At 45.0% G+C, this 18994-nt stretch overlaps 1 protein-coding gene across 1 annotated transcript in view; it reads left to right on the forward strand.

Annotated features, from left to right (window-relative positions):
* LOC143769062 (agouti-signaling protein-like) overlaps window positions 1-10238 on the forward strand; it is a 177940-nt gene extending 167702 nt beyond the window's left edge. The window contains exon 4 of the mRNA XM_077257646.1: window positions 9007-10238. Within this exon, the coding sequence (XP_077113761.1) occupies window positions 9007-9174 (168 nt within the window). The 3' untranslated portion in view covers window positions 9175-10238. The remainder of the gene's footprint in view (window positions 1-9006) is intronic.
* Window positions 10239-18994: the final 8756 nt, after the last annotated feature.

Below are 18994 nucleotides of genomic sequence, written 5' to 3' on the forward strand. Positions count from 1 at the left end.
CAGCCATATAGAACCCTCAAACTGACTTCAAATGTGAGGTGGTCCCTAAAAAAAATGGTTTTGTAAATTTTGTTGTAAAAATGAGAAATCACTGGTCAAATTTTAACCCTTATAACTTCCTAGCAAAAAAAAAATTTGTTTCCAAAATTGTGCTGATGTAAAGTAGACATGTGGGAAATGTTATTTATTAACTATTTTGTGTCACATAACTCTCTGGTTTAACAGAATAAAAATTCAAAATGTGAAAATTGCGAAATTTTCTAAATTTTTGCCAAATTTCCATTTTTTTCACAAATAAACTCAGAAATTATCGACCTAAATTTACCACTATCATGAAGCCCAATATGTCACGAAAAAACGATCTCAGAATCGCTAGGATCCGTTGAAGCGTTCCTGAGTTATTACCTCATAAAGGGACACTGGTCAGAATTGCAAAAAACGGATTTAGTTGGGTGAGAAGGCAATGATGGAGGTGGTGATGAGTACAATGATGAGGGTAGAGGGGGTGAACAATGATTGTGGTGGAGGGGGTTGCATTATACCTCTTCAGGGGGGCTGCATTTTACTCTATGAGAGGGATACATTATAATTCTGTGGGGGGCTGTATAATTCTCTCAGGGGGCTACATTATACTATATGAGGGGAGCTGCATTATGCCCTTTGAGGGGGCTTCAGTATATTCTATGTGGGGCTGCCTTATGAGGGGGTTGCATTATACTCTGAGGGGGCTACATTATATTCTGTGGAGGGGCTGCATTATATTATATGTGGGGGCTGCATTATTCTCTCAGGAGGCTACATCATACTATGTGAGGGGAGCTGCATTATGCCCTATGAGGGGGCTACAGTATATTCTATGGGGGCTGCCTTATGAGGGGGTTGCATTATACTCTGAGGGGGCTACATTATATTCTGTGGTGGGGCTGCATTTTACTATATGAGGGGGGCTGCATTATGCCATATGAGGGTGCTACATTATATTCTACTTGATGGTGGCCCGATTCTAACTCACCGGGTATTCTAGAATATGTATATATGTATATAGCAGTCACATAGTATATAGCACAGGCCACGTAGTAGATAGGAGCCATGTAGTATATAGCAGACAAATACAATGTGGCCTGTGCTATATACTATGTGACTGCTATATACAAACATACATACATATTGTAGAATACCCGATGCGTTAATACAGGCCACGCAATATATAACAGTGGCCACGCAGTATATAACACAGCCCAAACAGTATATAACACAGCCCACGTACTATATAACACAGCCCACGCAGTATATAGCAGCCACGCAGTATATAACACAGGCCACGCAGTATATAACACTGGCCACGTAATTTATAGCACAGCACACACAGTATATAACACTGGCCAGGTAGTATATAACACAGCCCATGCAGTATATAACACTGGCCAGGTAGTATATAGCAGCCACACGGTATATTACACAGCCCACGCAGTATATAACACTGGCCACATAACATATAACACAGCCCACGCAGTATATAACACTGGCCACATAATATATAGCACAGCACATGCAGTATATAACACTGGCCAGGTAGTATATAGCAGCCACATGGTATATTACACAGCCCACGCAGTATATAACACTGGCCACGTAATATATATCACAGCCCACGCAGTACATAACACAGCCCACTGTTATGAATTCTGCTCTTGGGCTCCCTCCGGTGGTTATAAGTGGTAGCGCTGCTGTCTGTCTTTCACAACATTCATCAGGTGTGTCCACTTCGGACTGGGCTATTTAGTCTGGCTTCACCCTTTAGTCAGTGCCAGTTGTTCATTGTTTCTGGAGGATTCACATCCCTTCCTGGTCTCTCCTGCTTGCTGTTCATTTCAACAAAGATAAGTTCTGCTTGTTTTTGCAGCCCACATGTTGTGGGCCTTATTGTTCAGTGCATTTCATGTTTTTTCTTGTCCAGCTTAATCTGTGTAAGGATTTATGCAGCCAAGCTGGAATCTCTGGAGAGGCAGATATACCCTCCATGTCTTTAGTTAGATGTGGAGTTTTTGTATTTTCTTTGGTGGATATTTTCTAGTGTGTTAATACTGACCGCATAGTTCTCCGTCCTATTCTTCCTATTCAGCTAGATTGGCCTTCTTTGCTAAATCCTGTTTTCAGTCTGTGTATGTTTTTTCCTCTCCTCTCACAGTCAATATTTGTAGGGGGCTGTCTATCCTTTGGTGATTTTCTCTGAGGCAAGATAGTTTTCCCTTTTCTATCTATAGGGTTAATTAGTCCTCCGGCTGTGTCGAGGTGTCTAGGATTGGTAGGTACATCCCACGGCTACTTCTACTTGCGGTGTTAAGTTCAGGGTCTGCGGTCAGTACAGATATCACCTTCTCCAGAGTACGTCTCATGCTGCTCCTAGGCCACCAGATCATAACAGTACAACTGGCCAACAATGAGTTAATCGCATCTCAGAAGAAGGGAAAGAAAGTGCTGAGCCATTTTTTTTTCTGTAGTCTGTTGTGTTTTTTTTTCCTCTTTACCTCTGGGTGGCTCAGGAGTTTGGCGCTGACATGGATATTCAGGGACTTGCTTCTCTTGTGGATCAACTTGCTGCTAGAGTACAGGGTATTTCTGATTATATCGTTCAGACTCTGGTTTTAGAGCCTAGAATTCCAACTCCTGATCTGTTTTTTGGGGACAGGTCCAAATTTTTGAGCTTTAAAAATAACTGTAAATTATTTTTTGCTCTGAAGCCCCGTTCCTCTGGTGATCCCATCCAGCAAGTTAAAATTGTCATGTCTCTGCTGTGTGGCGATCCTCAGGATTGGGCGTTTTCCCTGGAATCTGGAAATCCGGCCTTGCTTAATGTAGACACCTTTTTTCAGGCGCTTGGGTTATTGTATGATGAACCAAATTCTGTGGATCATGCTGAGAAAACCTTGTTGGCCCTGTGTCAGGGTCAAGAAGCGGCAGAATCGTATTGCCAGAAATTTAGAAAATGGTCTGTGCTGACTAAATGGAATGAGGATGCTTTGGCGGCAATTTTCAGAAAGGGTCTTTCTGAATCCGTTAAAGATGTTATGGTGGGGTTCCCCAAGTCTGCTGGTCTGAGTGATTCTATGTCTCTGGCCATTCAAATTGATCGGCGCTTGCATGAGCGCAGAGTTGTGGACACTATGGCGTTGTATTCCGAGCGGAGTCCTGAGCCTATGCAGTGTGATAGGATTGTGTCTAGAGCTGAACGACAAGGATTCAGACGTCAGAATAGGTTGTGTTTTTACTGCGGCGATTCTGCTCATGTTATTTCTGATTGCCCTAAGCGTGCCAAGAGAATAGCTAATTCCTTTACCATCAGTACTGTACAACCTAAATTTCTGTTATCTGTGACCCTGATCTGCTCATTATTGTCATTTTCTGTCATGGCATTTGTGGATTCAGGCGCCGCTTTAAATTTAATGGACTTAGAATTTGACGTTGTGGTTTTCCCTTGCAGCCTTTGCAGAGTCCTATTCCTTTGAGGGGCATTGATGCTACACCATTGGCTAAAAATAAACCTCAGTTTTGGACACAGCTAACCATGTGCATGGCGCCAGCCCATCAGGAAGATTGTCGTTTTCTGGTGTTGCATAATTTGCATGATGCTATTGTGCTGGGGTTTCCATGGTTACAGGTGCATAATCCGGTGTTGGATTGGAAGTCTATGTCTGTGACTAGTTGGGGTTGTCAGGGGGTTCATGATGACATTTCTTTGATGTCAATTTCCTCCTCCCCCTCTTCTGAAATTCCTGAGTTTTTGTCAGATTTCCAGGATGTTTTTGATGAGCCCAAATCCAGTTCCCTTCCACCGCATAGGGACTGTGATTGTGCTATTGACCTGATTCCAGGCTGTAAGTTCCCTAAGGGCCGACTTTTCAACCTGTCTGTGCCAGAACATGCCGCCATGCGGAGTTATGTTAAGGAGTATTTGGAGAAGGGGAATATTCGGCCATCTTCTTCTCCATTGGGAGCAGGTTTTTTTTTTGTTGCCAAGAAGGATGGCTCCTTGAGACCCTGTATTGATTATCACCTCTTGAATAAGATCACGGTCAAATTCCAATACCCTTTGCCTTTGCTTTCTGATTTGTTTGCCAGGATTAAGGGGGCTAGTTGGTTTACTAAGATTGACCTTCGAGGGGTATATAATCTTGTTCGTATTAAGCAGGGTGACAAATGGAAAACTGCGTTTAATATGCCCGAGGGCCATTTTGAATATCTTGTGATGCCATTCGGACTCTCTAATGCTCCATCTGTGTTTCAGTCCTTCATGCATGATATATTTCGAAATAATCTTGATAAATTCATGATTGTATATTTGGTTGATATTTTGATTTTTTCAGATGATTGGGAGTCTCATGTGAAACAAGTCAGTATGGTATTTCAGATCCTTCGTGATAATGCCTTGTTTGTGAAGGGGTCTAAGTGCCTCTTTGGAGTACAGAAGGTTTCTTTTTTGGGCTTCATTTTTCTCCCTCATCTATAGAAATGGATCCGGTTAAGGTTCAGGCCATTCATGATTGGATCCAGCCCACATCCGTGAAGAGCCTTCAGAAATTTTGGGGCTTTGCTAATTTTTATCGCCGTTTCATTGCCAACTTCTCCAGTGTGGTTAAACCTCTGACCGATTTCACGAAGAAAGGAGCTGATGTGACGAATTGGCCCTCTGCGGCTGTTTCTGCCTTTCAGGAGCTTAAATGCCGATTTACTTCTGCCCCTGTGTTGCGTCAGCCGGATGTTTCTCTTCCTTTTCAGGTTGAGGTTGACGCTTCTGAGATTGGGGCAGTGGCCGTTTTGTCTCAGAGGAATTCTGATGGTTCCTTGATGAAACCGTGTGCCTTCTTTTCTCGAAAGTTTTCGCCTGCGGAACGCAATTATGATGTCGGCAATCGTGAGTTGTTGGCTATGAAGTGGGCATTTGAGGAGTGGCGACATTGGCTTGAGGGGCAAAGCACCGTATTGTGGTCTTGACCGATCATAAGAATCTGATTTACCTCGAGTCTGCCAAACGGCTGAATCCTAGACAGGCCCGATGGTCCCTGTTTTTCTTCCATTTTGATTTTGTTGTCTCGTATCTTCCGGGTTCTAAGAATGTTAAGGCTGATGCCCTCTCTAGGAGTTTTTTGCCTGATTCCCCTGGGGTCCTACAGCCGGTCGGCATTCTGAAGGAGGGGGTGATTCTTTCTGCCATCTCCCCTGATTTACGACGGGTTCTTCAGGAATTTCAGGCTGATAAACCTGACCCCTGTCCAGTGGGGAGACTGTTTGTTCCTGACAGATGGACTAGCAAAGTGATTTCTGAGATTCATTGTTCGGTGTTGGCTGGCCATCCTGGGATTTTTGGTACCAGAGAATTGGTTGGTAGGTCCTTTTGGTGGCCTTCTTTGTCACGGGATGTGCGTTCCTTTGTGCAGTCCTGTGGGACTTGTGCGCGGGCCAAACCTTGCTGCTCCCGCGCCAGTGGGTTGCTTTTGCCTTTGCCGGTCCCTGAGAGGCCTTGGACGCATATTTCTATGGATTTTATTTCAGATCTTCCGGTTTCCCAGAGGATGTCGGTTATCTGGGTGGTTTGTGACCGGTTTTCTAAGATGGTTCATTTGGTACCTTTGCCTAAATTGCCTTCCTCTTCTGAGTTGGTTCCGTTGTTTTTTCAGCATGTGGTTCGTTTGCATGGCATTCCGGAGAATATTGTGTCCGATAGAGGTTCCCAGTTTGTTTCTAGGTTTTGGCGGGCCTTTTGTGCTAGGCTGGGCATTGATTTGTCTTTTTCTTCCGCATTTCATCCTCAGACAAATGGCCAAACCGAGCAAACTAACCAGACTTTGGAAACTTATTTGAGATGCTTTGTGTCTGCCATCAGGATGATTGGGTGGCTTTCTTGCCATTGGCCGAGTTTGCCCTTAATAATCGGGCTAGTTCTGCTACCTTGGTTTCATCCTTCTTTTGTAATTCTGGGTTTAATCCTCATTTTTCTTCAGGGCAGGTTGAGCCTTCCAATTGTCCTTGGGTGGACTCTGTGGTTGACAGGTTGCAGCAAATTTGGGCTCATGTTGTGGACAATTTGGTGTTGTCTCAGGAGGAGGCTCAGCGTTTTGCTAACCGTCGTCGGCGTGTGGGTTCCCGGCTTTGGGTTGGGGATTTGGTCTGGTTGTCTTCCCGTCATGTTCCTATGAAGGTTTCTTCCCCTAAGTTCAAGCCTCGGTTTATTGGTCCTTATAGGATTTCTGAGATTATCAATCCAGTGTCTTTTCGTTTGGCCCTTCCAGCCTCTTTTTCCATCCATAATGTTTTTCATAGATCTTTGTTGCGGAAATATGTGGTGCCCGTTGTTCCCTCTGTTGATCCTCCTGCCCCGGTGTTGATTGATGGGGAGTTGGAGTATGTTGTTGAGAAGATTTTGGATTCTCGTTTTTCGAGGCGGAGGCTTCAGTATCTTGTCAAGTGGAAGGGTTATGGCCAGAAGGATAATTCTTAGGTTGTTGCCTCCGATGTTCATGCTGACGATTTGGTTCATGCTTTCCATTTGGCTCGTCCTGATCGGCCTGGGGGCTCTGGTGAGGGTTCGGTGACCCCTCCTCAAGGGGGGGTACTGTTGTGAATTCTGCTCTTGGGCTCCCTCCGGTGGTTATAAGTGGTAGCGCTGCTGTCTGTCGTTCACAGCAGTCATCAGGTGTGTCCACTTCGGACTGGGCTATTTAGTCTGGCTTCACCCTTTAGTCAGTGCCAGTTGTTCATTGTTTCTGGAGGATTCACATCCCTTCCTGGTCTCTCCTGCTTGCTGTTCATTTCAACCAAGATAAGTTCTGCTTGTTTTTGCAGCCCACATGTTGTGGGCCTTATTGTTCAGTGCATTTCATGTTTTTTCTTGTCCAGCTTAATCTGTGTAAGGATTTATGCAGCCAAGCTGGAATCTCTGGAGAGGCAGATATACCCTCCATGTCTTTAGTTAGATGTGGAGTTTTTGTATTTTCTTTGGTGGATATTTTCTAGTGTGTTAATACTGACCGCATAGTTCTCCGTCCTATTCTTCCTATTCAGCTAGATTGGCCTTCTTTGCTAAATCCTGTTTTCAGTCTGTGTATGTTTTTTCCTCTCCTCTCACAGTCAATATTTGTAGGGGGCTGTCTATCCTTTGGTGATTTTCTCTGAGGCAAGATAGTTTTCCCTTTTCTATCTATAGGGTTAATTAGTCCTCCGGCTGTGTCGAGGTGTCTAGGATTGGTAGGTACATCCCACGGCTACTTCTAGCTGCGGTGTTAAGTTCAGGGTCTGCGGTCAGTACAGATACCAACTTCTCCAGAGTACGTCTCATGCTGCTCCTAGGCCACCAGATCATAACAGCCCACATAGCATCTAACACTGGCCAGGTAGTATATAGCAGCCACGCGGTATATTGCACAGCCCACGTAGTATATAGCAGTGTGGGCACTATATCCCTGTTAAAAAAAATAATTAAAATAAAAAATAGTTATATACTCACCTGCCGGGATCCAATCCAGTGAAGCTGTGGCGCAGGCGATGAGCGCGTGGCTGCCACCATCTTCCATTCCCAGGATGCATTGCGACATTACCCAGATGACTTAGCGGTCTCGCGAGACCGCTAAGTCTTCTGGGTAATTTCGCAATGCATCTCTGGGAATGGAAGATGGCGGAGGCTGCCCGCGGCTCGGCGGACTACGGAGGGTGAGTATAGCAGGTTGTTTTTTTAAAATTATTTTTAAGCGGTGACTGAAGGGGAGCATGCAGGCGCCGGGCACTGACTGCGGTGACAGGAGGGGAGCATGCGGGCGCCGGGCACTGACTGCGGTGACTGGAGGGGAGCATGCGGGTGCCGGGCACTGACTGCGGTGACTGGAGGGGAGCATGTGGGCGGCGGGCACTGACTGCGGTGACTGGAGGGGAGCATGCGGGCAGCAGGCTCTGACTGCGGTGACTGGAGGGGAGCATGTGGGCGCCGGGCACTGACTGCGGTGACTGGAGGGGAGCATGCGGGCACCGGGCACTGACTGCAGGGGAGTAGGGAGGGACTAATCAGACTGTGCCCGTCGCTGATTGGTCACGGCAGCCATGACAGGCAGCTGGCGAGACCAATCAGCGATGCGGGTTTTCCGTGACGGAAGTTGCCGACAGAAAGACGGAAGTACCCCTTAGACAATTATATAGTAGATGGGGGCTGCATTATACCTTATGAGGGGGTTACATTATATTTTGTGGAGTGCTGTATTATACCCTATGAAGGGGGCTGCATTATATTCCATGAGGGAGGCTTCATTATATCCTATGAGGAGGGCTAATTTATATTCTATAAGGGGGCTACCCCAACCCCTGCTACATAATTAAGACGTGTACTACCTTTTATTGTACCCTGATATCAGCGTGTTTTACCACACAATTGATGGTCTTGAATTTATTTCGATGTAGCTACATAGTGGACCCCAAGAATAATTTTCTCTGGTGGGCCCAAGGTGCTCAGTCCGACGCTGCCTTTAGTTATCATTCTCTAGAGCAGCACTGGGTCCTCAACGCTGCCCCGTATCTGCTGTTTGGTTGCAGTAGTGATGTGTCACATCAACAGAGCTTCAGCAAATCCCTAAGATCAGCAGCTCTTGTTGTCTACATTGACAGAGCCGCTGAGCCCAGTGATTGACTGCAGTGTTGTCGACATGATGTCACCACTGCAACCTATAAACAATGACTGGGGAAGGCCCTGTGACACAGCACTAGACATGGGGAGATTAAGTATAGTGCGTTTTTGGTTTGTTTGTTTTTTTACAACAAACTGAACTAGCAGGAATAAGCGTTCTCAAAGGGGACAACCCTAATTTATCCACTTATGAACCTAATATTTGCAAGGATGCACTAGATTGTGTTTTAAAACTCTAAACTGAAGAATTATAAAACTAATAGTCAAGATCATACATTCCATATATTTGTATTGGTTTTTGTGATTGCTAAAACTGATGTTTATTATCACTTATATTACAGAAAAAGGTTCTGCCTAAAAAGACAACACGGACACCACCTCCACACTGTGTGCCTCTAAAATCAAGTTGTAAGCCACCTGCACCACCCTGTTGTGAACCATGTGCATTCTGTCACTGCCAATTCTTCAAAACTGTCTGTACCTATAAGATGGGTTATCCACATTGCTAAGATACAGAAATACCAATACAAATAAAGGAGGCTTATAATATTTTAGCTGCATTCTTTTACTTTCAATTGTCTTCTTGTATAGACTTAACTGTACCTAATGCTAAATGTAATGAACATTTTGGCTTTACTTTATTTTCAAACCTTGTTGTCATCCATGTGAATAAAAATGATCCAAAGAAAGCATGTAGTTTAATTATGAGACACTAGTAGTGATAAACGAATTTGTTCGGAAAACGCTTGCCAGACATAAATTCGGCACGAATATGGCACATTTGGATTCGTGATCGGAAAGCACGAGCAAAATTTTATAAAATTGGGAAAGATCAGTAACATTCAGTAAAAAGCGAGGGAAAATATTTGCCACAAAAGTATTTTCAGCACTTTTGCAACAATAATGGTGGTGTATCATGGGCATGGGACACGTGGTTGATGAGGGGAGGGGGTTTGCAGAGGAGCGGCATGCTTGTAAACAGTATTTTTTTTCCCTAACTTTTTGTGTGCACATTGCGACTAGCCAATCAGGGCGCAGGAAACATCCACAATGTCCTGACACAACGCCTGGTGTCATTGGCTACTAAAATCACATGTCCCTCTCCACATAAAGAGCAGACATCTTGTTTTAGCACCATTTTGACACTGTAACTGTAAGGGGGTCACAAAAACTGGTATACCCCCCTACCCCTTTAAATACGTCCCGGTTGCTGCACTGATTAAGTTCGTTTAATGATGTTTATGGCTGTAGACTGTGAGCCCTTGGAGGCAGGGTCCTCTCTCCTCGTGTACTTGTGTGTGCCTTGTTTTATTGATGTATAATGTACTTGTCTATATTTGCCCTGTTCACATGTAAAGCACCATGGAATAAATGGCGCTATAAAAATGCATAATAATAATAATGGTGTTTTTTTATATGTTTGCTGTTCCATAATATGTTGTACTACTTGGATGGTGTTTTTTGCATAAATATGTAGGGGCCGGGGTGCCCAGGGAGCTGCGAAAGGCGATGCTGTAAATGTAACTGAGAAGGATGTGCTGCGAACAGAAGCAAGTAAAGTTTTGTGTTTGAAGATTAAGCAAGACTGTGTCTCAATTTGTGTGCAATCATGCGAACGGGGTCTGCAGCAGCTTAGAAAAGACCCAGAGAGTGCGGATAACAGAAAGGCAAGTACCTTCATAGAAGTACGTTCTTTGCATGTGACAGGAATCCAGGGTGTGCAAAGGCCACTAGTCTCAGCCACGACTACAGACATTGCCATCCCTCATATAACAGCGCACAGACACTGCTCCTGATGCTAGCAATGTTAACAGCTAGATTTTAGCTAGTTAGCTAGGCTGTTGTTTCTTACTCAGATAGTTTAGCTAGGTAGTGTCCTGTGTGGCTGTGATATCGACACTTCCAGCTATTTTTTTTGCCATTACTGAGGACCACAGGATCATTTGTGCACTGCTTCTATTGTGCTGCATGCACAAGTATAGCATTCTAAATCTTATTTTTTCACTAGCTAAATGTGAAACAGCCTGCCATATCCTACCTTGTCATTCAGTGGTGTGGTGACATTGTTCTGTGATTTGAGCTGTTGTGTATGAAGAAAACTTTTTTGGGGGCAGTTGCTACCGTGATTCTCCAAGCCATATCTCACCTTGTTATTTAGTGGCAGTGAAATTCCACAGTGTGCATAGCTCATGCACATTTAAAAAAAAAAAAAATCTGTTGCTAAATGTGATACAGCCTGCCGTATAGCACATTTTAATTTTGTGGCAGTGATATAAAGCTGTCTGCAGACCTAACGCACATTAAAATAATATAGAACATTTTTTCTGTTGCAAAACGTGATACAGCCTGCCATATCCCATGTTGTCATTTTGTGGTGGTGATATGAAACTGTCTGCAGACCTAACCCACATTTAAAAAATTATAATTTTTTCTGCTTAAAAACACCTGATACAGAACGCCGCATCCCACGTTGCCATTTTATTGGGTTATAATTAAGCTGTCTGCATACCCCACACACATAACAAAAAAAAATTCTGTTGTTAAACATGATACAGCCCGCCATCTCGCATGTTGTAATTTTGTGGCGATGAAATACTGTGTGCAGAGTGGTTGCAAACGTGATATAGCAGGCTAAATCCGAATTTGAACTTGTGTGGAGCATATTACCCAAATTACCCTTGCTTCTTCCCGTGTACCAACTCTCCAACCATACAACTGACTGTATGGAACCACAAATGGATGAGTCTGAAGAGGTTGACACTGGGGGGACCCCTAACATTGGAGTCCCTCCCGAGGGACGCCGGTCTCGCCGGAGGTACGGGGGCTTCACCTTTTCGTCCCACCAGAGGGACAAAAAGGGGGCGTTCCGGGGGCGCGGTTACCCGGATTGGACTTTGTTCACACATTCTATGCCATGACCATGAGAAGTGTGCTCAAAAGCTTCACAGAGTCAAGTGGAGGAAATCTGCAATGATGCACAAATTTTTTTAGCGTTGTCTGGGGCAGGACGAAGTATGATCCAAGCAGCATCCTGACCCTCGTCACCAGGCATTAACCCTTGGGGGGAAGTGATCCTGATGAGTCTCAGATATCTGAGGCTCACGCGGACTGTACTATGCTGTCAGAGCAGGAAGAGGAGGGCGACTCCAATGGCGAGGAATGTGATAACACAGAGTATGATGATGATGAGGTGGTAGATCTCAGATGGAGTGAACACAGAGGCACACAGCTGAGTAAGTCATCTGTGGAGGAAGACTAGGTTAGATTACACCATACGATGCAAACCTGTAGCGATGCAGCCACGACGAGCAATGCATCCTCAGCCAAAACTGTGGCTGTGACCAGCAGCATCCGCTGGGCTGCAGCTCACAGGGGTGGCAAAGCTTGCCTAGCCTGGGACTTTTTTGACACTGCAAAGGATGAGCCAATTCATGTAATTTGCAAAAAAAAACTGAGTAGAGGTAAAAAGTGCAAAAATTTGACTACTACATGTATGAACCTTCACATGCGCAATCAACATCTGTTACTCTGGGTATCCCACTGTGCAAAAATGTGGATCAGCGAACCTCAACAACCATCAGCCGCCCCATCAATCACATCTGCTTCTTTCTCCTCCTCTGCTACCATGCCAACTATTTAGATGCAGGTCTCCGACCATAAAATCTCAGGTTCTTTACCTGCTCCAGTCATGCTGACTGAGCGCTCACCATCAGCTGTAACAGAAGCGGACATGCCTACTGTTTTTGACCGATCTCAGTGAACGAGCACACCACAACTTTCTCAATCCACCATAACATCTCCGCCTACACCACCTTCACAGTCTAGCAGTTTGTCCAATTTACCATACTCAGCCCTCTCTCAGTACTGTAACCAGCCCATGGTCCCGCAGTTGTGGTCATGTAAAAGATTGTTTCCTCCTACGCGTGACAAAGCTAAGAGGTTGAACTCCACCATCTCCAATCTGTGCAGCCAGGGCTCATCGCATTCAGGCAGTGTTAAAATTAATTTGCCTTGGAGATCACAGTCATACAGCTGAAGAGTTCTGGACAGCTCTCCAGGCCATGTTTGAGCAATGAGGTACATGGACGCACTGTGGACACCATAGGACTGTAATCCAGCGGTGTCTGTCTTTTTAGGATTGCATAAAAGTTCCACTATCCTGTGCACTTCTGAAAAGAAGGACAATGCTGAAGAGAGGCCAGACAGAGTGAATGGATCCCTCGGAAGTTTCATCTGAATCTCGTCACTCTGAAATTTAGATGGAAACCACAAAGTGCTCAGCTTAGAGCGCCGGATAAATGTGATCCCAAATGTTAGGTAAAATGTTCCCAATAAAAGCTTCAACTCAATCCACAAAAAAAAAGCAAGTCCCCACTCAGGTCTGTCATCTGTTAATGGAAATATAAGGGGCTTCCAGATTATTGGAAGTAAAAAGGCTCTGATAAAGCTAAATGGTTTGTTACCCTCCAAAAGAAATTCAGCAAATTCTGTTCTCTCAAATCCAAATGCCCCCCCCCCCCCTCCCTAAACCACATTTAGGCCATGTGCACACGTTCAGGATTTTTCGCTATAAAAACGTGATAAAAACGCGAAAAAAACACTTACATATGCTTCCTATTATTTACAGGGTAGTCCGCATTTTTTGTGCAAATGTTGCATTTTTTTCCGCGAAAAAAATCGCATCGCGGAAAAAAAACCATGTTCATTAAAAATGCGGAATTGCGGGGATTCCGCACACCTAGGAGTGCATTGATCTGCTTACTTCCCCCGCACGGGGCTATGCCCACCATGCGGGAAGTAAGCAGATTATGTGCGGTTGGTACCTAGGGTGGAGGAGAGGAGACTCTCCTCCACGGACTGGGCACCATATAATTGGTAAAAAAAAAAAAGAATTAAAATAAAAAATAGTGATATACTCACCCTCTGATGGCCCCCGAAGTGTTCCCGCCTCTCCGGTGCATGCTCTCTCTTCCGTTCCTATAGATGGTGTGGTTCAGGACCTGTGATGACGTCGCTGTCTTGTGATTGGTCGCGTGACCGCTCATGTGACTCACGCGACCAATCACAAGCCGCGACGTCATCGAAGGTCCTGAACAACACCGGCATCTATAGGAACGGACGCCGCTGAGGAGATTGGCTGTCTGCAGAGGGTGAGTATAACCATTTTTTTAATTATTTTTAAACATTCTATCTTTTACTATAGATGCTGCATAAGTGTGAGCAACTTGTCAGTCAGTTTTCCAAGCGATGCTACAGATCGCTTAGAAAACTTTAGCATTCTGCAAGCTAATTACGCTTGCAGAATGCTAAAATAACCGCGAAAAAAACGGAAAACAAACGCAAAAAAAAATGCGGATTTCTTGCAGAAAATTTCCGGTTTTCTTCAGGAAATTTCTGCAAGAAATCCGGACGTGTGCACATACCCTTAGGGCACACGTTTGGTATTTCTGTAGTGATGAGAGCCAGCCTAATTTATGAGTGCGTATCTCCAGATGCATGAGCTTGACATAACGTGCTGGTCAGTACAGCGTACTGGTCACTACAATGGCAATTGCAATTTTTACTCCGCAACATCCACTACTGTTGGTTTCTAGAAAACACCCATGGATTCAAAATTGTCACTACACCTGTAGATAAATTCCCAAAGGGGGGCAATATTTTCCAAAATATGATCTGCTTTCTATCACATAGGGGCTCTGTATATGGAGTCCGCAAACTATTCTAGGAAAATCTATACAACAGGAGGCGCTCCGTCCCTCCTGAGTCTCTCTGTACGACTAAGCACTGCATTACTGTACAGCCACACATGGGGTATTTCTACATTCATCAGAATTTGCGGGACATATTTTGATGCCATTCTTACCATTTTCCCAGCATGCAAATGTAAAATTTGGGGCTAACACAAAATTTTGGTGGTAAAAATGTAAATAATTTTTTCTTCACTGCCTAAAGATATAAAATTCTGTCACACACCTGTGGTGTCACTGCACTCCTAGATTAATTGAGAGGTTTAGTTTGTAAAAACGGGGTCTCTTATGGGAGGTTCTGCTGTTGTGGTACCTCAGGGTCTCTGCCAATGTGACATGGCACCCTCAAACCAGTGCAGCAAAATCTGCACTGTAATATGGTACTACTTCCCTTCTGAGCTTTTCACTGTGCCTCAAAAGGTAGTTTTCAACCACATATGGGGTATCGGTGAACTCAGGAGAAATTGCAAAACAATCTACTTTCCAAAATGGTGTCACTTGTGGGGGGTTTCCACTGTTTAGCCACATCAGAGGCTCTCTCAATGCTCCATGGCGTCTGCTAATTATTCCAGCAAATTTTGCATTCAAAAAGTCAAATGGTGCCTGGACAGACTGAGGTTGGGTGAGGAGATAGCTGGGGATCCACCCTCCCAGGTTCCATCCCAATTGGCTCTGTTTATGGAGGGGAGTGGATGGTTGGATATATGGAGAATGCGTCACCCTGGGGTGAAAGGTTATACCTGTCATTCATCTACCAGACGTACTCTTTCCCGCCTAGACTACATATTTGTATCGGGGGAGTTGGCAACATGGGTAGATGGCATTGAACACGGTAATAGGGGAATATCTGACCACAGCCCGGTCATCCTTAGACTTAGATATGGGCAATCCAGAGAAAGCATTACTTGGAAACTGAACCCATTCTGGCTTAAACTATTTGACTCTGAGGATAGAACGGTAGGCCAGTTGAAATGCTTCATTTCGTCCCATTCTGGATCCCAGAATACCAACATATTTTGGGTTGCCCTTAAGGCATATTTAAGAGGGTGTCTATCTTCTACGATATCTTACATAAAAAGGGTAACCTCGAGGGAAGATGATGAGATGGAACAACGACTAAAAGACTCGGAGTCTGCATATGTATCTAACTCAACTAATGGTAATAAACTTGAGTGGCAAACCTCCCAGAGATTATATAACCAACACATAGACACTAAATCTAAACGTAAAACTATTTTTTATCCGCCAATCCTATTTCGAAATGGGAAACCAAGCTAGCAAATTTTTAGCTTTCTTAGTACGACAACATAATGTATCCAACACTATATTACAAATCCGAACATCAGATGGTTCACTAGTATCCTCAACTGAGGAGATACTTCACTGCTTCCATGACTATTACGAGTCATTATACACATCTAAATGTGATTTTGATGTCTTGGGAAATTTAGATTATTTATCAGATGTGACATTTCCTGCACTAGACCCAGCTCAACGTGCCTTTATGGACGTCGATCAGGCCTTGACAGATATGGCCTCTGGGAAAGCCCCTGGTCCGGACGGGTTCCCCATTGAATTATATAGAAAATACTGTGATATCCTAGCGCCACTTCTGTTGAGGGTGTTTCGGGGGATGTGGGAGGAGCAGAGGCGTAGCTAAGGGTTCAGGCTAGGGGGGGCGAAACACATCTGAGTGGGCCCCCTAACCTGAGTAACGTTTGTTTACATAATTATGGTGGTTTTAAACACTGTTGTGGGCATCTCAGTGGAATACTGTGCATTCCAAATGGGCAAGATTATATTCTGCTACATCGCTACACATGAATAGATACTACATAATGCATAACATATATTAAATATCATGGTTCTAAACCCATAAATACAGAGCAGCTACAATCACAACCACAGATATACCTAAGGAATGTAAATCTTTATTCTCTGGCAAAAAGCTGTCAAACATTTTTCTGTTAAATACCACTACATACTCACCTTCTGATGTCTGTCACGTCCCCCGGCGTCCGCGCTGCTGCTCAGAGCTTCCTGCACTGAATGTGTCAGTGCCGGCCGTAAAGCAAAGCACAGCGGTGACGTCACCGCTGTGCTTTAGGGCCGGCGCTTACACAGTGCAGGGAAGCTGAAGGCGAGGGACACGACAGACATGGCAATGTAAGTATGTAGTGTTTGGTTTTTTTTACATTTACACTGGTAACCAGGGTAAACATCGGGTTACTAAGCGCGGCCCTGCGCTTAGTAACCCGATGTTTACCCTGGTTACCCGGGGACTTCGGCATCGTTGGTCGCTGGAGAGCTGTCTGTGTGACAGCTCTCCAGCGACCACACAGCGACGCTGCAGCGATTATCACTTAATAATAATGTGACGGTACCTTTACAGGTGATGGTCTTTCTTATGGAGTCATTCACTTTTCCAGTCTTTTAAACCAGGCACAGATCGCCACCACGCGGCTGCAGAGATTACAACAAAGACACATTTGACTTCTCACATTCCAGCACCGTTCTTGTCTATTCCCAACCTGCACAACTTCCACATCTTGCTGATACCCCAATACTGAGCCGCTGCTGCCGTATGTGTCCCTATTACTGATTCTCTTAGTACTCCATATAATAATGCCACCACTGTTCCCCACATATTAATGCCCGTCACTGTGCCTCTTACTCTCATGGTGATTGCCTGTGAAGAAGACACTGAGCTTGAACTGCCGTGACCTCATCACTGGCATTTTCTCACGGTCGTGATGTCACAGCAGTTCAGCCCGGCTGCGAGCAGACTCAGTGACGTCACCGCTAGTCATTGAGGCTGCGCAGGCAGCATCTCAGTCGCCAGTGGTTTACAGCTGGGACAGTCGCATCCTAGCACCGTCCCGGTTGCAAACTGTATATTCCCATGATATGGATTACTGCTTAGAACACAACGATGGACAGGTATGGTATATTGTTGGTTTGTGATTTTACTTTTATTAGAGGAGATCGAGGGCTTCACATGGATTAGACGTAACAATAAAAATGGTAAACTGTGTTTTGTTTTATTTCAAATAAAATACTTTTTTCTGACTGTGTCTTTATTTTACATGTAGCTATAGGATTAGTAATGGATAGGTGTTTTATAGACACCTCTCCATTACTAAGCTGTGGGCTTGATGTCACCTAACAAGCAGAGCAGGGGAGAATGATAAGAGCCACTTTCAGCCCCTGCTGCCGGGGAACAGCGCTTACTGTAGCACTACTTCCCTGGTGGCTGTCCGTGTGGTACTGATGCGGCACACGGATGGCACATGGTTGTTACATGTGTGCCGCACGTATTACACACATGGACATGGATATGTCTGGTACCGTTTTTTTTGGTACCGGAAATAAATGGATGTGTGAAAATGTTATTGAGTGAGGCTGCACAGTTAGAACATGGCCAGGAGTATGCAAATCGCATACTTGTTGATATGGGCAATAGCGAATCCTTAGTATGCGAGATGTGAAGTTTCACAATTTTGCAGCCACATAGGAGTATCTGCAAACTTGCAGCATTAGATCAGACAATCCCTTTAAATAAAGTGCAGCTAGAGCCATGGCTTGTTGTATGGGGGCTTGTTATACGAAGGCTATGTTTCCATGGTCATGAAACCTTCCGGATTTGCTGCGGATTGGACGCTGCGTATAGCCGCAGCATCCAATCTGCAGCTTCCAGATGTTACAGCATAGTGGATGGGATTTTATGAAATCCCGGCGTCTACACTATGCATACAAACACCCAGGTGGCAGACCTGCGTAACCGGACATGCGGCGCGTCATTATAGACCGCAGCATGTCTATTTATCTTGCGGAGACGCTCCGTCTCCACAAGATGAATAACCCAGTCTATGAATACGATGCGGTGATTCCGCCTGTGTTCAATGAACACAGGCGGAATCACCGCGCGTATAACAGGGAGCAGCGCTTTTGGCGGAGCGGGGTATTTGCTGGAAATCCTGAACGTGGAGACATAGCCTAACAGGCTGGGGCTTATTATAAGACCTAAGCTGTAAATATAATAAGCCCCCTACCTGCACCCACACAACTATTAGATAATAATACTCCAAGAAATGAAATACAGCAGGCCCCCTACAGCGCCACCCACCCCCACTACCCTAACTCGGCTCCCCCTCTCACCCTCACAGTCACCTCACTCCCACAGTAACATACTAATATCATGTGCAGTGTGCTTTAATTTATTTTAAAGAACGAACATTCCACTTCCACAGCAGCCCTTACATTTATGAAAATGTCCGTCCTGACTCCCGTCTCTCTCTCCTGTCCGTCAGTTTGACTTTGTCCAGGTGGCAGGTCAGGCACTATCTTGGGCTCTGTCCTCCTGGCACACTAATAATAACAATTAGAGATGCTGCTGCTGCTGACTAGGACCTGAGAAGAGTGTGGACCAATAGGAGCAGACCTGGGGTGGAGCTATCTGCAGCGCTGCCAGCCTGTCAAGATACTATCAGGTTAGCAGCAGCGCTCCAGCTCCAGCCCGCACCGTGCGCTCACAGTGAGACTCTGCTATTGGCTGCTGTGCAGCGTGCAGAGTCTCCATCTG

The sequence above is a fragment of the Ranitomeya variabilis genome, chromosome 4 (genome assembly GCF_051348905.1).
Source record: "Ranitomeya variabilis isolate aRanVar5 chromosome 4, aRanVar5.hap1, whole genome shotgun sequence".
Classification (NCBI taxonomy): domain Eukaryota; kingdom Metazoa; phylum Chordata; class Amphibia; order Anura; family Dendrobatidae; genus Ranitomeya; species Ranitomeya variabilis.